This window comes from Aythya fuligula, chromosome 5 (assembly GCF_009819795.1).
Source record: "Aythya fuligula isolate bAytFul2 chromosome 5, bAytFul2.pri, whole genome shotgun sequence".
NCBI classification, from domain to species: Eukaryota; Metazoa; Chordata; class Aves; order Anseriformes; family Anatidae; genus Aythya; species Aythya fuligula.
The window spans coordinates 44154597-44180037 of record NC_045563.1 but is presented as its reverse complement, the minus strand read 5'-3'; the positions used below and the strand labels follow the sequence as shown (position 1 = coordinate 44180037).

The 25441-nt window shown below is 36.9% G+C and overlaps 1 protein-coding gene across 1 annotated transcript in view; it reads right to left on the bottom strand.

The window, feature by feature from the left end:
* Positions 1-202: 202 nt before the first annotated feature.
* NUBPL (nucleotide binding protein like) overlaps positions 203-25441 on the bottom strand; it is an 89670-nt gene continuing 64431 nt past the window's right edge. The window contains exons 8-11 of the mRNA XM_032187648.1: positions 23665-23750; positions 17579-17699; positions 12536-12618; positions 203-1113 (exon numbers count right to left, since the gene is read on the bottom strand). Coding sequence (XP_032043539.1) covers positions 1051-1113; positions 12536-12618; positions 17579-17699; positions 23665-23750 — 353 coding nt within the window. The 3' untranslated portion in view covers positions 203-1050. The remainder of the gene's footprint in view (positions 1114-12535; positions 12619-17578; positions 17700-23664; positions 23751-25441) is intronic.

Below are 25441 nucleotides of genomic sequence, written 5' to 3'. Positions count from 1 at the left end.
GTTAAGCTCCCAGTCTGGTTAAGATGTATGTTTAGGATGCTTATACTTTACTGTGTAGATGAAAAAGCCTAAATGTCAGCTCAAACATCTGACTGTGAATGGGAACTCATTCCCTGAAGGCATATTCTTTTACTTCAACACACCAACACAAAAACAAAGATCACAGAATGTAAGGCAATAAAAAAAGGAAACCAGAAGACCGTGCAGTTTGATGACCAAAGTTTTCTTTGCTGTATCTTTACACTTAAATTCCAAGTTGCTGCACTGTAAGAGGAATATGCAATCGTGAATTTAATGTATCTTGAATGTTTGCATCCCCTGGCAAACTGAGCTCTGGCGTTTTCAGCAAAGACCTCAGTTACCTTGTCTTCTGTCTGTGTCTATTATAATGCAAAGCAGTCAAGAAATAAGCCTAAGGGTCATGTCATCCATTACCCAGTAAACTGAATTACCTCATGATCGAACATTATCCAATAACGAATGAATTTTTTCATGATCCATCATAAGAATTCTTCAGAATATATGCAGATCTATCTTTTATTTGTTTAAAGATGAATGCACACATGTACTGCAATTACATAACTGAATTTTCTACATAAAATTTTGCATAGGTTAAGGTCAGCTTGGTGGTTAAGCAAGTAAAAAGCTCAACAAAAATTTACAGAAATTATAGCATTGCAAATGTCACTTTTTAAGTAGGTCTTATATCTTGACACCCTTCTCATCATTCTGCTTGGCTGGAGAGGCTGTTTTCCATTCCTGACCTTAGAACAGGGCTCATCAGAAAGATGTACTTTATCCCTTCTTGCTCGATGACGTTACAATCCAGCAGTTACATATTGTCTATCATCTTTTGCATACTTAAATCCATTTGGACATGGCCAAATAATGATTTGCAAACCTATAAATATCACAACCATAATTTAAACTCTGATAAATTAATTCCCAGAAAAGGTTTCTCATAAAGACTGGTGTCCACAGAATTAAGTAGCAGGACTCTTGTTAGTCACACCAGAAGATCGCTTTGGTGGTTAGTTTGTGATAAACACTTCAAGCTGGAGGTACTTGCAGTCGTCTTACGATTTCCATAGCTATCTTTATATATGCTTTAGCCTGTAAAAACAGAAACATATACTTAGAACCTTTCATTTTCTGTATAAAGCAATACGTCTTGTTAAGTATACATTTTCTCACACATTCAAAGGAAAAGAAAAATGTTATAATAAATGTGTTCTATTCAGCTAGTTTTGTGTTCAGGAAAGTTATATTCTAATACATAAAGTAAGTACAAGCATTATTTAAAATACTGGGGGTACAACACTTTAGTATTATTCTTAGAGCTTGACTGAACAATCTGTCTTAAACAGCAAACAATCAATATTCTTCCAGAGGAGAGGTGCTGAGATGGAAGGAAACTCCAGTCCCACAGGTCCTATTAGTTATAAACTCCCCTCACCTCAAAGACTGAGATGAACTGTACACAGGATTGAGATAGAGAATTGGGAAAAAAATCCAATAAAAAAAAATAAGAGAATTAAGTCATTAAGGATTTAAAAAAAAAAAAAAAAAAAAAAAAAAAAAAAAAGGACATCATTCCAAGAGGCTAAAGTGGGTATTGGAAAGAACTAGTTCTGCAATACTAGTATCCCTATAGTATCCCTACAAAAGCTCACTCTCACATCAACCTGTGGCACTTGGCAGGATGCTCTAAGTTGGAGGGCAGAAGACAAAACCCTAAGACTATCAGGAATGACACAATTCAAGCTTACTTCTATCACCTCTGAAAAATGACGTGGCTGGGACCGTGATTGGGCTAACATTGAATATTCAAAAATGCAATGCCAAAAGATACATAAAGCAACTGCCTTTAACACAGTACAAACTACAAAACGAAAACCCAGTAATTTCTTTATCAAGCTCACTAACTCACAGTCAGAACATAAGTTTTAGAAAGGTCTTTGACCTTGATATAAAGATTTTCAAGTAAAACAGTCTCTTCTGTGTGTTAAATGTGTATGTATATGCATATCATCTACACTGTTCAGAGATGGCTTTCATTGTTACAAATTTATACCTTATCTGTAATTTGAACTTGTGCCTTTGTGGTTGTAAAGTAAAACAAAACTTCGACTGTTCAGCCTGCTTCTACTCCATTACGTTGTAACCAAGGCACCACTTCACCTTCTCAAATCAGCCTGCATTTGCAGCCCATGTTGACAGCCTTCCCTAAATGGGGAAGTTCTTCCTTCTTAAATAACTAGAAGAAATCACCAGAATATTCCCTACTGCTCTGCTCTCCCCTGCCTCCCTTGTGCAGAACTTGTAGATGACTGTAACCTCAAGTTAGACCTTGCAGTCCCAACGAGCCTTTAATACAGCAAATAAACTGACAAATATATGAGGGCAGAGCTTGAGGGGCAGGACGAGAAGGTCCCAGCACATCTTCTCTCTTCTAAGCTTCTCTCCTTGCCTGTCAGTTTGCTTTTCTGGCACTCCCAGCCTCAGTGCTCATATACTCCTAAGACTAAACCAAGTAATTTTCTGAGATTGTAAGGAACGCAGACACCATCTACATGCAGATAACAGATTAAACGCACAGCAGACGAAGTGAAGGCCTTAATCCTGAAATGCTCTGGACACACAAGTTATTCATGCAAGCAGTTGCATCAAAGTCAAGTGTGTAATCCATATCTGTAACTCATAAGATTTAAGCTGTGATCAGCGTTGTATCCTCTAGCTGTACAATGACAAAGCTAAGACTTACTTTAAGTAAGAATTATAATGCATTCTGACATCTGGCCAAACAGCAGTATTTCCCATTCTAAAGTTCAGTGTGTTTTAGATAGTTTTATTCTCTTGTAACCTCTCTTGATACTTATCGTTAAAGAAATTAAAATGCAGTTCTAATAGTATGGTGATTATGGTTAGAACAGACTCAGAAAACTACAGAAGACTAGTACCATTCATGTGTATTTCCTCCACAGGCTTACTCCATAATGCTCTATTTTAGGACTCTCACAAACTACATGTAAGAGGCTTCCTTAAAACCATTAAGCCCTGTGTCAGCTTGCACGCTTATAAGGCAGGGCTAAATCCAGGCAGCACATCTATAACTGGAGATTCTTTATAAGGGATTCTGAGGAACAGAATTCTGCTCAGCCTTTTGTATTACAGATAAGATGGCTCTTGTTCCAGAGTAGCTTTTACATTTCTTAGTACATAAATTGACAAAATATCTACAAGGGAATTATTCTGTCCTAGTTAGTCCTTTATTCATTGTTAAATAGCACCAATTAAAAAAATTAGATATCACTATTTCTTCATTTACTTTGTGAACATCACATATGCTTAAAAATCTACAACCTATACCCCTCACGGCTATTTAGATCACACTAATTCATTCCAGAGAATAAAAGGAAGCATAATTATTCCCAAGAGACCTGTGCTGTTATAATCTGCAAGACCTCATAAAGATTGTGCATGTAATAGAACAGATGACCTGAGAAGCAAGGAATAGACACTGCACTACAAAGAGAACACCGCAGCTACAAGTCAGGTGGGCTGTAAATATTTGCTCATTGTAATATCCCTTGCTGTTTAATTCTGCTACATTCTCTACACTTATATTTCCTTCAATTTCTATGGTAAATCATTCCGGTCCACCAGGCCACTTACGAAGAACAGCTGTGGCACTGTAGGGTCACTCACAAAAAGACACAATAGAAAATCTCAGTCACTTATATAAAAATAATAAAAAAAAAGATATTAGCTTTAAAAGAACTGCATCTAAAATCTTGCAATATTTTTATTCTGCACTACATTATGATAGGCCAAATGCCCAGGGACCAATGATCACAATAACACGTAGCTGAAAAAAAAATTAGTGAGAAATGAGAGTAAACAGTGGGTTTTATTTTATGAAGAACAGAACAAAAAGATTTCATTCCACAGTATAGGAAAATCCAAACTAGTCCTATAGGTATTATTGCAGTGCATTTGGGTAATACAGTTGTGCCCACGTGCAACACCCAGTACACTTAGTTATTAATCTCCTGGGGAGTCTACCAAGTCCCCAGCTAGCCCACCTGCACAGATGAGATAATGGATCAATCTGGAACAACAGATCAACTTCAAAAAAGGTGACTGACTGAAATCAAACTGCATTTGCACATAAGTATTTACACTGATTAGTGTAGGAGTTCTCCAGGTGGGAATTTTGGACTACACTGAAAAGTCCTGCAGGCAGTTGCCCCTTTGCACAGATCAATTCATAAGTTTCAATGAGTTAATTAACAACATGAATGCAAAACCCAGCCCCTTTCAGAGACTACCCAGGCAGTTTCTGCTCCAGAGTTGACCAAATGGCACATAGATAACTGTAAATACACAGCAGAAATTGTTCTTGCAGCTGCAGGGACAGTGGTTTTGTACGCAGTTAAGATTAGAGATGTTTTGTGCACAGATAATCAACAGCTATGGATCACACATATGCTGGAGTACTCATTCAGGATCATGGACTGGCTCCACTGTGAAAACTGAGCTGAACAGGGGTCCAGGGAGTCTCACTTGAGGCAGCTAAGACACTACTGATTGACAAGAGCCCTTGTAAGAGAAACTTCCATAACCATCCAGACAGCAAACAGATATCCCACTTGGGAGATTTGATTCCCTACGTGTTCCCTGTCAAGATCTCAATAAATAACATTTCCATGTGCCCCCCGCCCCAACAATATTCACGAGTGTCTGGGCAATGATTTCACATTTATGTACACTAACTTTCATTTGCCATTTATCTGAGCTGTCGTTTAGTAACAGGAGGCTAGTTTCAACTCTTTGCAGCCGGCATGCTAGTGTTACCTAGTCCAAATATTACCAGCAGTCTCTTAACCTCCTATGCACCCTAAGCAGCTGTTTAAGCAGCTTTTTTTTTTTTCTCCTAGATACCTACTTTATAAGTTGAACAGAACAGTCTCTCATTTCCTTACAAGGTCTCCACCAGTAACCAGTCTTTGAGAAAATCAACTGTTTTGAGCCTTTCAACAAGTCACTCAACTATGAGTGAGGGCCAGTCTCTCAGCAGCAACATACATCAGCAGACACGAAAGGTCTAGAGGGAATCTCAGTAACTCAATGCACCTTTCATTAAACAAACACAACTCTATATGTATTGAGCCTTTTCTCCTACTCTCAGTCTATTCAATGTGGCATCTGTACACAGGTACTAGAGCCCATTCAGTTCAGTTTTATCCTCCATCATTACTAAGAAAAGAAGAGGGATTGCAACTGAAAATGGAGAATGACTTTTATTCCTTTTCGGTTGGAAAGACAAAAGAAACTGTAAAGGACAAGTTCTTACTCATGACTGAAAACCATTTTCATTTTTATAAAATCAAAGTGAGTTTTACAGATCAGTGTTTCCCTTCATGATTTGGAAACTCTAAAGGAGTGGTTTACAAGGCTCTTTCTGAAAGCTTTTTTTTCAGATGGACTGTTTATATTTACTAATAACATATCAGTTAGCTGCAAACAAAACATTCTCCCTGTTTTCAGAGGATGAATAAGTGCACACGAGACAGAATGCTCTAAAAACAAACCACATTTTTTGTTACAAATGCTGCCCAGGTGGGGTCTGAGAGCAACAGCGGTAAGGGCAGACAGAGATGGAAGGTGATGTTCAGAGTCAACAGAACTAGATAATGGCCACATGAAAGACTTTTCACCTCTCGAAAACTAGTACAAACACTGTCAGAAAAGACTGCAGCGTTCCTTAAATAACAAATCTTAGGACCAAGAGGGCACCACTGATGAAGCACAGATCTTGAGGTACGAATTGGAGAACTTGTAATAAACTTTGTCAGAAAAAGGACCTATGAGTCCTACTTAGCTGACACAATCAGAACATCTTGATTAATTGCTCTGGTATGGAATAAGAGACATGGACTGGCTTTAAACTGCAAGTAATCTTTTTATTACCCCATCTAATTAAGTCATATAGTAACCCTAGAAAAATGTGAGCCTTTCAGTTACAGCATTTAATTCTCCTTCAAACTCTTACCCATGAGGCATGTGTGCATCACTCCTAAGACAACTGCAAAATGAGCTTACAGCTTATAGCTGACTCTGCCCTGTTCATGTGGATTGGCTTGGCTTGACCTACTAATTTGCCTTGCGGTTCATTTTTACTGAAGTACAGATCTCAGGTCGCAAACAGCTCGCTGCAGAGGCTGCCAGTGTCTAATAAGAGGGATGCACAACTACTGAATACCATTAACCCCTCAGGAAAACCAAAACAGGTAAGAGCTGGTATCACATTTGCCTTCCCCCAAACCACCGCATACCAGCAACTCAGAAAAAGCATACTGATCCCATCACTTGCTTGAGGGCCAAGGACACCAAGGAGCATAAATCCACTTAGTGACATGCTTTCTAACTTCTACTAAAGAACTCCAAGACTACTAAAATGGCTATTAATCTGTTTTAGCAATCCAAAGGAAAATCACAGATTATCCCAAATTGGAAGGGACCCACAAGGATCCAACACCTGGAAAGGACCACCCAAAAAATTCACAGTCTTACCATATCCCAAGTTGAAAGGGATATTTTATGCAAGTCCTGACTGTCTAGAATATTGAATGCTACTGAACCTATAGAGAAGGATATAATATTTAAGTCTGCACAACTAAAGTCTTAGGGACTTGTACTTTATTCATTACTAAAGAAAACTAACAATCATGGGCAACAAGCAACCAGTCAAATAGCGGCCATCATAAGGACAAACACTAGACTTGGCTACCACCCACATGAAAGCAATGTTAGGTGATAGCATAGAAAACAAACAAACAAACAATGAAACTCTCTTTTAATCGGATTTTCGGATTTTTAGTGTTCATGGAAATTGCTTGTGACTTTGACACAACCCCAACCTTCAGTGCATGTCTGGAGCTGCCCCCTGATGTCTGTATTTCACCATGGTATGCTTTTAGTGCCTTCTGAGCTATGATGATAAACACTGGTTTAAATGAGCTTCCAACTTCAGATAACTTTATGTCACCCAGACAAATTCTTGATTGCTGTAAGTACAGGATCTTTCCTACTCTGTCTTCCTCTGGGTAGCTCTGTAACAGTCTTCTTGGCATGAATTGGCAACTTCTGCCACACTTCAGGGAAGCCTCAGCCCAGAAAGGAAACTTAATGAAATTATAAAAGTTGATCCATAAATTACAATAATTACGATGTAGAAGATGGTTAAGTAAAGTGGATGCTTCCTGATAGTACCTAAAAAAAGCCTTAGTACTCACAGGACATGGAAATTTCCTGTAATCCTATATATAAGTAGCTGCAAAAGCCAAGCCTTCCTCTGATAAGAGCCTCAGCCAGGAAACACTGCTAGCCTCAAGGTGCCATTGTATGTGTACATCACTCAGGTGCTTTTATGTATATCTAAAAAGACATCCTGCCCAGAAAACATGGTTAAGTAGAATAGTGCAATTCAAATGCAATACAGTAGCATCCTTCAAGCAGACTATCCTAACACTCAGCATTTTCTGCAGCAGAATGAAGTGTAAATGAGGGTTTGATGATGCATTGTGCTATCTACAGCTTGAACAAAGGATTCAGACCTACACATGCCAAGTGTTACTGTGATCATTCAGAGGAAGCCTTGATGGTAAGGCATGTTATAAATCATATCATGCAGTCTCTACTTCAGGGTTTGCTTTTCTTTCAAAAGATACCACACCCTGGAGAGACCACTTTTTAAATGGAATTATTGATGACAGCTAAACAACAGCAAACATTATTCCCTACCACTATTTCAATTTTTTTTCCAACCATTTCTTGCAAAGCTTTAAAAGCTTGTACATTTTTACCCTACCCACACTTCACCCTTACAAAGAATTTTACAAAAAAGCGTTTCTGAATATGAATTCCATCTGTCCCTTCGGACCACACTAAGGCCTGTAACATTTCTAATTTAATTGAAAAGGGATTTTTAAACCAGACTTACTTTCCTCTGTCAGACTGCTTATGCCTAGTGCTCCTTCTTTCCACCTGACTGGGCTTTCTGTCTCCCCTTAAAGAGCCCTGTGGATTTTACAGTCAGCACATTCCTTCACCAAGATATCACAGAATCATAGAATCCTTTAGGTTGGAAAAGACCTCTTAGATGATCATCTAGTCCAACCTTTAAATAGTCACAATGAGTGAAATTTTCAAGAGCACCTGAACACATTTCACGTAGTTAAATGTGAACTAAACAATAACAGAACATCCCCCCGTGTGTGTGTGTTTTGTACCATACACTGGTCTTCATGATAAGCTGGATAGGATGACATTAAGCATGATTTCCAGCAACAAATCTGGGTTTTCTTGCTCCAGGTCAAGTTCGATTTTTCTCCCACCCAAGTCAAATTCCTCAAACCGGAAATAAATTTGTGCATATCTACAAATGGCTATGCAATTTGGGGTTCTGATACCCTAACCTATTACTGGTTCTCTCCGTTTGTTCCCATACTTTTCCAATACAATCTACTTGATTTTTACAGAACAAGAGGTTGAACTCAAAGTTTGCCCTGTTTGCAGCAAGAAAGCACTAAGGAACTGGCTGACCGTTACATGTTTCCTGATTTATTTTTTTTTCCAAAAGCAGTTATCTTCCTTATATTTCTGCCATGAGGGCTCACCATTTCTTAAATAACAGAATAAGAAAGAAGGTGAAATCTAAACTTCATTCCGTTATTACTTCTCTGCTGTCTCGGATGTATTATCCTCCTGAATCTTAGAGGTGTATCATCTCTCCACTTTTTTTTTTTTTTTTAATCATCTCATTCCCAAGCCAAGATGAGAAAATGTGCCTCCTACTTGTCTCAGCCTCCAACACATCTCCTCCCTGAAATGCCTATTTGAGCAAGACTCCCCAGCTTTTAGAAGGTGAATGGTTACACTGGTAGAGCAAATGTACTTTGAATTTACTTGAGTTGCTTCTTTAACCTTGGGATAGATGGGATTTTCGTGTTCAGTGGCATTCCTTCACAGTTTCCCTGTCTCTTCTAGCAAGGTATTAGTAGCAAACCACTGGGCCATCAAGCCTGGGATATACCCAAGAGTTTCAGCCCGGAAGAGCTCACAAGACAACCACCGTACCCACACCTCTCTGAGTTTTGTGTTCACAGGTGGAAGAGCACTTAAACTTCTACTTACATTTTCCTCAGTACTGATGGAGAGTTCGCTGCGGATTTTAGTGATTAATGTAGCGGACAAATAACTCCATGGGAATTAATCATGTTCTGCATCTCTCACTGTGCTTCTGCCCTCTTACCTGCAAGTTTCAGAATGCCTCTTTCAAACCCCAATTTTGCTGCTGATTCCTTTTGGTGATCAGCTACATCTGAGCACTAACAATTCCCACCTGGTTTCAGTGATTCCTCTTCTGTTTTCCCTATTCTACCTTTCCCATTTTAGCAGCGTTCATCATTTTCTTTTACTAGCCTCTGCTGCTTAGAGACTCTCACATATGTTTGGGTGAGCAAACAACAAAGAGAGCCAACCCACCTCCACAGCTTGAGGGAGGAGGGAAATGCTCCCAAGACTCTCAATTATTTCCAGAAGGGCCTGGTAAGTCCTTGCTGTTGATTAAACTAAGAAATGATTAGCTTCTTGTAGAGGATCTTAGATCACTACCAATTGCTGCTGTCTGCCTGCTATCTTTCTGTTGGACTAGTCCCTGTTATTTAGGCTAATATGTGAGTACAGCAATATTCAATTTTCACAGCGCACTTGTGCAGCAGATAAAAAAAAAAAAAAAAAAGTTTTATCAATAAAGACTTAAAAAAAAGCCGTAATTTAAACAACTAAGCTGTCAGAAACACAAGCATAAACAATGTTATACAAAGGAAAAAATCATTTTACCAGCATTGTTTATTTCTCCTTGGGGACATTATCCCTTGGAGACTCAAGCTTTACCAAAATAGAACTTCAGCCATTAAACCCTGACACCCTTTAGCTATACAGGCAACCCTTTCCACAAGAAGATGCATCTCAGGAATTATGTGCCTTTTGATGGAGAACTTTGGAAGTGCATACATCCACACTTCTACACATAATTTTATTTTTTTTTATGGAAGGTTTATTTCGGCTGTTAGCAATTTTCCTGCTAGTTTCCCTTTTCTATCAGCTGCATCTAAGCAAACGAGGCTTTAAAGCAAAGTATCTAACCAAGTTTGCTTATACATTTTAAAATCCTAGTGTAGAGTGACAGCTATGCTTTTACATATCAGCAAAAGAAGGTGAACCCTGTGGTATGCATGTAAGCAAAAAAAAGTATTAAACAACATTTAAGAAAAACCCTTCATTCCAATCTTGATGAAGCTTAGAAGGTGTGACTGCATGCTGGTTCCTGAGAAGTCAATCATCATCCTTATTCCCCACTCTCTGAATCAGCCAAGTATTATTTCAGTTCTGTGAGACTGCATTTCATTTTTAAGTGTGTTCTAACAAAGACAGCACAGAATTTTGTATACAAAAATCTGTAAATTTAAGGGACAAGAGCAGAGATAATTTCAGCAGCTCAGTGCACATTGTTCTCTATCTGAAAAACTATGATTGTTCATGCATGAATAGCCACAATTTTACTTTATTTGAGAAACATGGTGATGGGTGTCATGTATTAAAGATTAGAATCTGACCTTACACAACCTCTCCCACCACCAGTTATGTGATAAGAATTTAATTTTTCTTTTAAAATATAAGAGGACAACAATCACTTTCTGTATGTATAATGAGAAACAAACCAGGAATAAAGGGAAATTCTTTTTCATTCTGTAGAGATTAGTAAAGTCTAAAAAAAAAAAAAACAAACCTCATTCTCTGAGGAGAATGATTATCTCACAGACACAATGGCAGAGAAGAATATTAAAAGTTTTCCCCAGAGTCACACATATTTGTCAATCTTTATTCCTCTTCATATTTAACTTAATTGCCACAAATGGTGCTTATAACCCCTCCTTTCATTACCAAGAACATAGTCCAAGAAGGAACAGATGGCAACCCTACAGACTCTCTTGTCTTTCTTAATTTTCAGAATGCTGTCCTACACGTTTGAGTGTATGTAGGCTCAGACTCCTGCAGGCTACAGACTTTTGGTTAATATAGATTTCAGATACTGTGAGCTGTGAGCCTTCCATCTTGGTTTGCTCAGCTGTTTTGCTTCAACTTTGACCTAAGCTATACATCTATTCAAACCTTAGCAGTTTCAATCAAAATTCACAGATAGAAACTACAGTATTGATTGGAATGATTCCTTTCACAAGATCTGGACTCAAGATCACTACGTTATTCCGCAGAGGATCAGCACAGGTCTTGCCGAAGACTACAAAAATATCAATTAGAAACAAACAGCTGCTGCTTCTCTAACAAACAAAAAAAAAAAAAAAAGAAAAAAAGAAAAAAAGAAAACAAAGAAAGAAAAAAATAAGGTGCTACAATCTAAGTCACTATTTCTCCAGAATCCTGATTAGTGTGTTAATGATACTGGATTATACGCCCCTGGCAAACCCCCATTTTTTTATTTTTTTTTATTTAGTAAGGAAAAGTTATTTCGGCATGTATCTAGCAATCATGGTATTAGAAAGGTTATATGTACTTTTTAGCTTATCTCTAACACATTCTACTATCTATTATCATTATTAATCAATTTATTTTTTTTATTGGTAATGTCTAAGCAGCAGTGAGTAGTGATGCTGCATCATGCTATGCACTGTGACAACACAATGTGACAGACAACACTCTACCCTACAGAGCAAGGTGGACAAAATCGAGTAGAGAGGCAAGAAAAAATACTAACCAGAAAAATCTTACTCTGTAAGTGTTAATGAAATTTCATATGTGCAACTGCTTTTCCTCAGAGACTTGCATATTTGACTCCTACCACCTCAACAACCCACATTTTCCTTTGGCAATAAAATGTTATGGTAAATGCACAGAAAAATCCATTTCATCTTGTATGCAAATTCCTTCACTTTCAGCTGAAAACAATCCAGGTACTGACAACACGCAGGTTTTGTTCCAATAATCTTTTGATAGGATCCTTTGACAGTTTCCAGGGTCCGCTACCAAAGGCTCAACCGACAGTTTCAGAGGACCTACATTAGCTGCAAGGTCTCATGTGGCTTGACACTGACCTTCCTCCTCTTAGCATGCCAGAATCTGGATCAAATCTTTGCTATATTGAATGATTTGGACTAATTAAGCAAAAACACATGCACATGCAGAACCCATGACCAGCATTCCAAAACAAAGGCCGAAGTTGCTTAATGACAAAAATCTCTTACAGAATTGCATTTTTCTAAGTTACATTCAGACATGTTTGTTTTCAAACAGCAATAATGAGAAGTGCTCCCCGTTTACTTTTTTTTTTTTTTTTTGGGGGGGGGGAGAGGGAGGGGCACAAGGGGGAAAGGAATAGTGGGGTGGGAAGTGAGGAATAGGAGGGTGGGAAGGGGGTTGCTTTGTTATTTTAAGTACAGTGCACCAAACTTACGGCATCACTCTGAGGTTGTGAGATCACAACAGGCTGCCCTGAATCACAAGTCTCCCGTATATTAACATGCAGTGGAATGTCTCCTGTATTAAAGACACCAAGATACATGTAAGTGAAGACAATACATCTTAAATGTTTCGTTAAAATAGCCCTAAAGTGACTTGAAATAAAATTCCAATTCAGGATATTCTTTGAATTACTTAATACCAACAAATTAGCATTTAAAATGAAAATTGGCTGCAAAGACGTTTCTATATATCCATGATTAATATATCCATGATTAAGACCAAACCTATTTTGGATTTTTCTTTCTCTGAATAGGAAGGACTAGGCTTTGAAATAAATGATGAAAGGTGTTTTTTTTATTTATTGTTTCTTGAACACACAGAAAAAGACAAACTGAGATGCACAAACTATTCCGAGTACACACAGAAGTTTGCTTCTCTCATGCAAATACTCATGCAACTTACTGTTCAGCTTATCTCCTCACTGTATATTCTTTTCAATGCATTTTTAAGATTTTAATCACTATTCAAAGACTTATTTAAATACTTAATTTCCAAATAACAACATTTGTTAATGCTCCTATTAGGCCCTAGATCCAATTAAAAGGTAGGCAGCTATTCAGTTCCTTTTTCTTTCCAACAGAAATCATCTTTGTATTCTTTCTAACAAGCAGGGAGCTGTCACAGGGGAAAGGAATGTTCTAAAGGAGAAACAATTAGTAACCCTGGTCCATTCTGGAACATACTTCCTGAAATACAGTTTTTTAGCACTAAAGAAAACATGAAGTTCCCATATTTAGTTCATTACCGTAACAGATAATTATGAGGTAAATTGAAGACCAACTTTCTTTTAAAGAAAGATATGGCAGCATTTTACATCACAGATGGGTGCAGACAAAACGGCCTATGCTTAGTTCAATTTTGAGTGCAATTCAGAAGATCCATCAATTTAATTCATACATTTAGCAAAGTTGACTTAATCTACACCAAGCCAGTATAGATTACTGAAGTTCAATATAGTCAGAAGAAACAACATAGTCAGAAGAAACAACATAGTCAGAAAAATTGTATAAAAACAGACTTTGAAGTAACAAATCTAGTTAAGATTTAAAGCAAGCACAAAAATAAATGAAAACCAAATAAATAGCAGACCAAAAACATGGCTCCATGATTACTGAGCTGAATGCTTGAAGAAATTCAGTTTCTTATGATTATTATTATTATTCATTTCCTTCAAATTTAATTGTTTCTTTTTTTCCCAGTCCTGAATGAATTTCTTTAGGCAGAAAGTCTGTCCACTCATTAAAATAAAAAAATAAAATAAAATAAAACAAAACAAAAACAAGGGAGTCCTTTAAAATTTCCTGTAACCCTAAATGTTTTTGTTAACAGAATAAGAGTAACTTTGTAAATCTCCCACAGCTTAGGTCTTACCATTATTTTGTGTAGACACAACATTCACTTTTTTCCCCAAGGACGTTTTATTAGCGGAAAAAATACTTCTTCACTGTCAGTTTAATAACAATCTCAGACAATTACAAAAAAACTTATTCTATTACAAAACAGCAACTTATCTTCCCAATGCTTGCAAAGATTTGCTTGCACAACATGAGCATAATAGGACATGTATGGGCAAAAGTGCAATGCAGAAGACAAAGCAAAAGGCAAACCCAATTAAAAAAATCAAAACATGATACATGAAGCAGAAGCAAAAAGACAAAATCTGTGCATAAGTTTGGCTGATAAGGACTTGAGGAAGATGAAGGTTTTATACTGTTCTCCACTATAGGACATGATGGGAAGTTATCAATGTAATATTTTTTTCTGATGATACTTTAGACTGCAAAGAAAGCATAAGAAAGTGTAAGTGCTCAGGAAAAAAAAAAAAAAAAAAAAAAGAGCCGTTGCTGCTTCTATGAGGAGAATGTTGAAAAACTTTGTAAGTACACCATGGAAGATTGTGCTTGACAAATTTGGTGGCCTTCTACAACAAGCAACTGACATCATCTACATGGGCTTGTGCAAAGCAGTTGACATTGTACCACACGATATCCTTGTCTCTAAATCAGAGAGACATGGACTTGATTGCTGGACCACTTGATGGGTAAGGAATTAAGAGCTGAATCAAAGACTTGCAGTTAAAAGCTCAATGTCCAAGCGTGGGACACAAACGAGTTGTGTTTCTCAGGGGTCAGTATTGGGACTGGTGCAGTTTAACATCTTTGTTGGTGATATGAACAGTGGGAAAGAGTGCAGCCTCAGCAAGTTTGCCAATGACATCAAGATGTGTAGTGCGGTCGACACGGTGAAGAGAAGGGATGCCATCCAGAGGGACATGGACTGGCTTGAGAGGAAGGCCTGTGCGATCCTCATGAGGTTCAACAAGGCCAAGTGCAGGGTCCTGCATCAGGGCCAGGATAATCTAATCCTAAACACCAATACAGGCTGAGCAGAGAATGGATTTAGAGCTGCCCTGAGGAGAAGGACCTGTGGTGTTGCTGAATGAGCTCAACATGAGCCAGCCACATGCACTCGCAGCCCAGAAAGCCAACCGTACGCTGGGCTGCATCAAAATAAGCATGGCCAGCAGGTTGAAGGAGGGGATCCTCCCCTTCTACTCTGCTCTTGTGAGAGCCCACCTGGAGTACCCCATTCAGCTCTGAGACCTGCAGCACAAGAAGGACATGGATGTATTAGAATGAATCCAGAGGAGGGTGTTGAAGATGATCAAAAGGCTGAGGCACCCCTCCTACAAAGATAGGCTGAGGGAGCTGGGGTTGTTCAGCCTGGAGAAAAGAAGGCTCTGGGAAGACCTTACAGGCAACAGAAGGCTGCTACAGGGGGCCTACAGGAACTCTGTCAGGGGGTGTAGGGATAGGAAAAAGGGGATTGGCTTTAAACTAAAAGTGGGTAGATTTAGATCAAATGCAATAAAGAAATTCTTTACTCAAAGAGTGATGAGGCGCTGGAACAGGCTGCCCAGAAAAGCTGTGGATGCCCCATCCCCAAAGGTGTTCAAGGCCAGGCTGGATGGGGCTTCTGGCAACCTGATCTGGTGGGAGGTGTCCTGCCCATGGCAGGGGGATTCGAACTGGATGGTCTTTAAGGTCCCTTCTAACCTAAACCATTCTGTGATTCTACGGTGTGTATAGTACTCAGTATCTTCGCAGTATGTAAATTTGCTTAACTTTCTGGTCATAGTTCTGGTAACTCAAATAAAAAAAAAAAAAGAAAATGGGAGTTTCTGAGACAGAGAGAGAAATTAGCAATGCAAAGTCTTACTCAGAGACTCACTCTTTCCTATAGGGAAGAATAAAAAAGAAAAGGCAATTAAAAATACTTGAAATATTGAACTACACTCTGAAGGTGACTGGTGACTCCCAATTGTCTTCTGTCAAACAAAAATAAAAGAAGTTTTCAATCAAAGGCAGCAGAGCGTGAGCAAATAGGAAAATACTTTTCTATCCTGCACACTGTTAGCTTGCAGACTTTGTTGGGTACTAATGAAACTAAGAACTTAGATCTTCTAAGATGACTAGGTCCTGAACTGAACAAAGAGAACAGCAAAACATAAGCCAAATAAATTTATAGATGGATAAAATCTCTCAAAGCTTTTGGGTGCAATTCAATAGCAGTAGGATAAAATTACCATTTGGGATGGATTAACATATAATCTGTAAACAGAAATTTTTATAATATCATATGGTATTGCTGTGCAATGGTCACCCTTGGAAGTATGAGCATACTAATCAGATCAAGTATTGTGATTCTAAATTTAACCCGTGGGGCATTTTTCTTAATCTTCAAACTGTCATTGAAAGGCTAGACTAAGGGAAATTTCACTATTTTTTTTTCATATGTTTTGACCATCCCCTGCTAAACCTGCAATCTCTCACACCTCTCCTTATTAATCACTATTACAATAGGTTCTGCCTTGTTAGGGAATAAAAGAAAAACATTTACGAGACCAACAACACAGCACATCATCTGTGCCTGTGTATCTAAATGCATGTTTGACTCAACTTCTTGCAGAACATTTGCATCCATCCACATAACCCAAGGCTGTAGAAGTCCCCTTGGGCTCTGATCGCAGCTCATTATATATTCATAAGACTAAAAGATAGCCCAAATGCACGTCTTTTAATTATATGTTGCTGTGTTATCTTAAGTTTGCGTCACACCTTGATGTTTTTGTGTTGATCTAAGTGAGCTTCCTGGTTCTTTTAATGAATTAGCTATGGAAAATCATTGAGATAATTATAGTAATACATGGAAACACATCATTAACACATGCAATTATCCCATTTACCAACTTAATTACGCTGTGTGTTTTTTTTTTTTTTATACTGAAAGCACAGGTTGAAATATGCCTTTTTAAAGCAGCAACATACATTTTGATCGATGTATATTTTAGCTTATATGCACGCCAGATGATTTAATCATGGACAATTTCTGTTTTAAACATAAATTTTCTTTTGAAACAACATTTTGCAATTCAGCACATTCTTTTCATCTCAACACTTAAATATAATCATTAGTGTGTTTGCTTCCATGCTAGAGTAAAGGTATCTTCATATCAGCTATAGAAACTATTATATTAACTATAGAAACTATTCCAATGAACTGAATTTCAATTAACATATTTATTTCACACACACAATTCATTTAAATTAAATAAATAAGGAAACTTCTACTGGCATTATCAAACAGAGTTCTAAGGTCTAAATTTTACAGGATAGCATAGCATAATTATAAAAATGAATTTCAGGTAATATAGACATCATTACCAAAATAATCCATGTTCTGTATTGTTTGTAATTCAAATGAGATTTAAGATGCAATTCAAGAATTTGCATATCCAGTCCATATCCCATTAACAAGAATGATCCTGATAAGAATCAGAGCATGAAACAACAGGGACATTCATCTACTTAGACTTTTAATTCTATTCCATTTGAACGTGAATATACAGTAATTTAGAGTTGTGCAGTTCTGTAGTTCAGTTCATGCCATTAAAAAGCTTTTTCTACATTCTTACCTAGAACATCCAATCCAAGGGTTTTTGCTAGATCTCTTACACCATCAGCTCCAAAAATATGTGTCTCATGTTTACATTTGGGACACTGGAAAACACTCATATTTTGTACTAGTCCTAAAACCTGTTGAATTAAAAAGAAGTAATGTTGAAACCTGGGATTCAAGCATCAGTTGTTACTCATCGCTGACAACAAAGAAGAGATGATCAACACAGAATCAACAAATCATTATCAGCTTTTACTGTCTCAGTTTTGCTATCATTTGTACATTATTTAAAATTTTCTGTAATTATATCTCTCAAATATTATAGCTTCTTTGTCAAGAGTAGTACCTCTTGAACAGATCTAAGAGGTCCCCCTCCCAGACGAGGAGATGTATATTATATTTCCTGAACTCTGAATACTGGAAGAGTTTTCAGGTACTGTTTTATAGCTTTGTAATTTGCGATTTCAAGGAGCAAAATAAAAACATACCATTACAAGAAATGACAATCAGACATGCTTTCAAGATTTTTTCGTAAATTATCCTTTAGGGAAATATTTACAAAAAGAACCAGATTTGCTATTCTTCTGTAAAGAAGGAAACATTTTAAAGGTCAAACAACAGAAATAATTATGTGAAAGAAAGTTGCAAAACTACAGCATAAAAATCTAATACACATGTATTAGGTACCTTTCTGCTGGTGCCAGGTGTTCAACAGTATACATGCAAAATATGTCCTGAAAATTGGCCAGATCAGGCACAAAAGTATCTTCTTTCACAATGTACAATAATGCTAATGATAAAATTGATCGTAGTTTATTCACCTAGTAAACAAGACTGTTCACTGAAGTAGAGCAGAATTTCTCAAAAGTGATGACAAGAGCACAAAAACACTTGAAAATTTCTACCTCTTTGCTAATCAACAAAAGATTTGCTTTAAGAGGTTCCATGCTACTCAATTTCATCTCACAATCTTTATGCTACTTAAGTATGTCACATACATTATAGCTGAGTTGTAAAAATATGATTATATTTTAAAGTACAGAAAAGCTGCTATATACCTTGTGGTATTCTGTGCTTTCTAAAATTTCCCAGAACATTCTAGTTCTGTACTTTGGCAAAGTTATTAGGATAGTAATGTATCCTCTGTGGCAATGAAACATATCTAAAAGGATGTTGGTTCAATGTAAGCAACAAGTCTTAAGTTAATCAATTAACAGTGGCCATACAACTTTTGGCACCAGAAGTGAAAATAAAGACTTAACTAAAAGAATATGGAGGTAGCACTGCAAGTAAAGGCATGTTATTTACAATATCTTAAAAATTTCCATATATCAAAGTTAAAACTGATCAAAAGGCAATACCTTTTTTTTTTTTTTTTTTTTTTTTTTAAGCTACACGTACCACTGTTACGTGTTTCATACCAACTTCTATGTTTTCCTTTATTTATGTAAAGCTCTCAAAGGGTTTACAGCAAGGAACATTTTAAGGAACAGTAAAAAAAAAAATAATATATATATACACTTATATATATATATATACACTTAAAATATATATATATACACTTAAAAAAAGAGAGATTACCTACTTTGAATTTAACAATACAGTTTCCTCATTTCCCACTGTCTCCCAGGGACTGCTAGAGAAGCAAGAGGAACAAATTTCGACTTGCTGGTACATCACCACAGATATTTTTTTTCATCCAGTTCTTAAACTAATATGACTTATGGCATACTAAGTGTGAGTACATGGCACAAAGGTGTAACAAGGGTGTACAGCCACAGTCTTCTTCCTGTTGACCTCTGAGGAGGCATTCATCCTGCTCTCCTTAAATTAAGGTCATGGAATTTTCACTGTGTTGACAAACTGGAGAACACTGGAGGGAACATTATTTGATGAAAGAAAAACAGCGTTTTAACTATGATACAGGGAAGCCATTATCTGCAGAACAAAGGAAAAAAAGATCTTAATATTTATGCTCTAAATGAATTCATCCACATCCAGATGTCTTGGGTTTTGAACATTTTGTTCTCCTCAATGTAGTTGTACAACACGTATGATACAGTGAATTCATAATCAAAGTCATGTAGTCTACTATTGTTTTGCAAATAGCTTAGAAATATTTCAGCTCTTTTGTTAGTTGAGATAACCTAATAACTGAAGAAGTCTTTCTGCCACAGTTACCACAAATACGGAGATACAACTGTATCCCCAATGCTAAATCAGTTTTAGAGGTCTTATTCAATGTCCTTTTTTGTTTCCATTCCAACAAATCTCTCTAAAAGCAAATGACATTTCAGCATTACACAGTCACTTTTACTTTCTCAGCTTTATTCCTATCTGTCATCCAACCAGTGAGCAGTGCATGTACAGTGATTACTGATGTATAAATTGTTCTTCTGGCATAGGAATAGATTTTTGGAATATTAGTTGCCAATTATAAATACCCAATTTGATACACAATCTGTCCAAACACACACACCTTTAGTGCTGAAGTCTATTTTTAACAAGCATATTTCTGCAGACATTTAGAGAAAGAAGAGATATCACTATTGTTTTCAGAGCTTTTAAATCTACAGACAAAGTAATTGGTCTTGCTAATAAAGTGAGTAATAACTCATTTCCCTGCTCAAATAATACATCTGGAAAAGCTTCAAAGCAGCTCTGACTGTTTGCACAAACTATCCCATAGGTACCTACGAGTCTGATTCTTATCCATAGAGAGTTCCTCTTCCTGAGCATTTCCCTGCAAACTTGGCTCAGTAACGACATGAAAACTATGACTAGATGCTCCACAGTACAGGAGCTAGCCTATGGTGCCAGAATACAAGACAGTCACAATACTGAACTTCATTTGGTCAAATTATTTTTCTGAATTGTGAAAAGACATCCATCAAGAAGTAAGAGGCAACTTACTTTTCATTATCAATGACCTGCATACGCGCTGTTTCTGAATGCTTACTTATTCCTTACGTTCAACTAACCTTTTGGTTAAACTACAAATCGTGCCCAAATCCACATATAACTGCTCTCTCTATACAAAGAAAGAATGCCTGAGAAACCCACCTAAGTCATTCCCTGTACTTTAAGAACAGCTGGCGGTGAGGTCTGACTCCAGTCTGACTTGAACTGAAGTGGTGAGGGTTACAGTTCCAGTTTGCCATAGACTTCCTATGGAAGTATGTCACTTGATGTTTTAGTGCTTCAAGTGAACATGCACATTCATATTTCTGTCTTCCTAGTTTTTTTCTTCTGACAAGAAATTTTTAGTTCTAACTGCAGCTCCCTATATGAAGCCATAATCTTGGCTAGGTACTGTAAGCTACAAAAATACCAACAAGTACGTATCTAATTAAACAACTTTTTATACATCTTAGAAGGAAATACATAGCTGTATTTACACAGTTTCTTTGAAACCTGGGAAATCCACAATGAATCCTTCCAACTCAAGGAAGCTACGAGGAAAGTTGCAGATTTAATTAAAGCCTTCTCATTTGCTTTCAGGGATATGCTTTTATCATAAACCCTACCCAACTGAACTCAATTTCAGAATGTGAAAACAGGCAATTTTTTCCTAAATACTCCAAGTTACTAATGTGGGTTTTTTCATTTTCTCTGTCAACAGCCCAGAGAAAGCCTCTAGGATCTATTAAAATGACAGCTAAACTCACATAATGGGACAAAGTCTTGAGAGTTCATGGTGACAGTAGCCAGTATCACTTCGCCACGTCCTGCCTTGCCTGGTACACTGCACTTTGAAAGAGATGGGACTCTTCCTCTAATGACTACATCCTAAGACTTAAAGTAAGACCTGCACTGTAATCCTGGCTCCCATGCTGACTCTCAATGACAGATTTCAATTAAATCCTTCTGTCATTTAATTTTAATTCAGTACGGGACAAACAACGCTAACAACTGTGACTTTACTTTGGTAATACTGTATGGATGTAATGTGAGGCTCTGGTAACTAATGACTGAAGCAGTGATGGGAAGGTGGTGTATAGATGCCTATGTGCACAAGGGAGACTCCGGTTTATGGAATAGAAGCAAGCACACTCAATGACTCACAGCTTAGCAGACTCTCAACTTCTTTGGAAAGTAGACTCTCTGCAATTGCTTTTTTTTTTTTTAAAAAAAAAAAAAAAGATTTTAAAGATCAGATTTTTTTACTGAGTCAACTGCATGATTAGGACACACAATTTTAATATGGCCCCACATATTTCACCTCTTTGATGAAAACCCCAGGTTTGAAATTATTATTTTAGACTTAAAACTAAATGTAATACATAAGCAGGATCTGCTTTAACACTGAGGTAAATGAGACATCTACACTGATGCACATACAAGGTGAGAAAAAAAGTAAAGCACCAAATAACAGCAGATGACTGGCTTGAGAGCATTCAAACTCAGCATCTGGCACAACTGCTTTGCTGTGGCTTATCATTCGAGTAAGACAGATCTGAGGACTCCATCAAATCTAAACAGATACTTAAAATCCTATCTACCAGCAGTCAAATAAACAGCAGCCAAGTTGGTCATAGAACACATGATTTTGTGGAAGCATTCTCTTCAAGGAGCACTGAAGAAAACTGACTTAGAAAGAAATCTGGATAATTTCTTACAGGAAGGAAAATTCAGTGAAGTACTAAATTGAATACGATTTTATATGAGGAAGATCATCTTGCATGATTTTAGCAAATCCAAACAAAATCAAAACAAAGCATTTCATATGCTTTTCTTCTGTCATATCTACATGTATATCTGTATCTATATATATGTATGCATGTATTTTTTTTTAATAGCAAACAATAAATGCTGCTTTCATTTTGGTGCAAAGATACTTCATGAATAGTTAATTATAAGGAATTTATCTATTTATTTCTTTTGATAATCTATCCTGTAAATTAAAACAAAAAAGGCAAAGCAGTCTCCTCACGATTTCTGTTGCTTTTTTAAAAACTTAAAGAATGCACTAGCCACTCAAGAAATTTCCCTTTCTTAATAGACAGTAGAAGTGACCTTCACACAGATAAGCCATAAAATATACATTTTTTTTTAAATTAAGTACAGTAAATGGCTTTTTTTTCTTTGCTATTTAAAATAGGGAAGCATTTCAGTTTGTATTTTCTCATCAAATGCACATTTCAAATGAAAAATGAGTCTCTTCGTGAACATACTCCAGAGTATAACATTCAGTTACTTAGCAACTTGTAACACTGTCAAGACCTTACAGCAATTTAATCAAATTTTTACCTAGAAAATCCGTTTAATTAGTAGCTTATTTTTAAAAATTAATATAAGAATAATAAACAAAAATATATGCTTCTTACATTATTTCAAATCATTTTTTGTAGTTCTTCAATTTAGATCTAAAATATTAATTCAAACCAGTTCAGTGAAAAAACACAATTATCAGTGAAAACTTCCAGAATATTAAAAAAACAAGAAATCAAGTCAAATTTGTTACCTTTCTAATATTTCCTCATTTTCCCTCCATTTCAATCCACATGAATATTGGGGATAGTTTTAAACATTTCATTTCCCAAACAAGCAAGCTACCACATTAACTCTAAGCCTAATGAGAAACAAAGCAACAAAGATGGACTTGCTGGTGTAACAGTCACAAAGCCTTTCAAAAGGCAAAGTGACAATTAGGTATGCACATATCTTCCCAAAATCTTAAATTTCCTTCTTAAAATGAAGGTGTTTTTTTCCACATCTCAAGAAATTTCAAATTTGAGCTCTAACACAGAGATGAAGAGAACATATATTGAGGATATAGTAAGACAATGTATTTGGAAAACACAGATGGCTTTATAAATCATCTCTGTCTGGTTAGCTGTCTGACATATTCCAGGTGATTAAAAAACTGTTGTAAAAGAAATTAAATACTATTACCACCTAATTCTGACAAAATTCTTCTTTCCCTTCTGTTAAAGTAAACTTCTGATTCAGATATAAGGCAGATTCTAATTTATTTTTTCCCCCAAACAAGAATTTATGAGATTAAAATGATTCGTGAATAGATTGTTCACCTATTACAGCATATGGAAATTTTCCACGTTTTTAAAAAAATCTATAGGTATTTTTAATATAGATGCTTACAGGTACATGGACTTTTCTAAACATTTCAGCTCCCTTGCGTGCATCCAATAAAGCCACATCTTGTGGAGTGGAGATGATCACAGCTCCTGGGAAAAGAAAACATGAAACATCATTGAAGTTTATATTATGCTTCATAACCACTAAATATTTTGGCTGTTCAATACTTTTTAAGAAATAAAATTACAGTTTCTTTATTATGCAGTGATAAAAACAACTGAAATATAATGCAGAGTGATAAAAATAACTTAGAAAAATATAAGATGAAAATATCTACTTAGAACACATTTATATTTTCTAAATGAGAAAATGGCTCTAGTTGCTATATGACCACAAACAGACGATAACATGGTCCACACGCTCACAATTTGCAATGGTGATATTCTGGAAATACGTACACAGTAACTGTTCCATGCCATCTGAAAGCTTTTGATTTAACCTTAAGCCTTGCACTAAAAGCAAGAGGCAGCTATCTGCCATTAGCTTCTTTCTTTCTGAACCTGCTGGGCTTTCGGATACCACAACTGGCAGGCACAAACTTGAAACCAGTTATTCCAGGCACAGCACCAAGGAAGTCTAACATGATCGTGGCTGTATGAATGATTCTAAAATAGACCGATGCATACACACTTGCATAATGTTTGGGGTAAAATAGCGCCCTATTGCTCACCAGTCAGGCATGACCCCAAGTTCCCTGATAATTAGGGCTCCTAAGAATTATTAACTACTCAGAACAGATAGAGCTCTTTGTTAGAGGTAAGAACATAGGAAGTCTACACATTACTATGTTACATCATTTCATGACTAACACAGCCTGCAAAACCAATATTGCCGTTAAAATATTCCTTATCACTTCACAAAGAGCTGTGTCTGCATCTTTTTGCATATGCTCAGGGGCTTCAAATATTGTTTTCTTAACACTTGCATCAATAATATGCTCATATCCATCCCTATTTTTAAAAAATGGGTTATAAAGCATCACATTAGTGAGCAATTGATTAGTTCTGGTTTTACAGTGATCAGCCAGTCTCCTAAGTATGTTATAAAAATGTCTCTGCTAAGTTGTATCACACTAACCTCACAGAAGAAATTTGTGCCCACCTTCACGCTGAAAGCAATTACGATATATAATTTCAGACACATGGGCCTGCAGTTGCCACCCTTTGGTGTACCTGTCAAAGGAAGACACGTATAGATTTCCCTAGTCATCACCTGGGACTGCATACTGGGAGCTTTGATGTCCCTAAGAGGCCTCCCAGTTTGGAGCAGTGGGACAGGCAGCCTTGCCCCTCACCACAGCCCTGTGCAAGCCATGTGCTGCATGGTGGCATCTCATCTGCGTGACAGTCAGCCGTTTCCAAACATTGCCTGACAGCACATGTGAATGTTTTCCACCAGTGTGCTTAACCTCTAATTTGCAAAAGAAAAATACAATCTGGCACCTCGCTCCTGAAAAGCTGCCAATCTCTGCCTTACATAATATTAGACACAAGTCCAAAAACTGAACAGCATATGTAATGTACTAAGCAAATGCAATTTCCCTATTGTTCTCTAAAACTCTGGCATCCAAATAATTTGCTGGTTTTCCCAAGTTGACCTGCTTTCAATGACACAGCAAAGAATAACATAGAACGCTTCCAGTTACATCTACAACACCTTAGCCAGTCATTCCAATGAAGTGTGGGGTTACACTTCACAGACAATGCTGAAATACAGGGTTAATTCCACAAAATGCGTGCACCCTACATATTTAGGCTCAATAAAGATCTTCCAATACTTA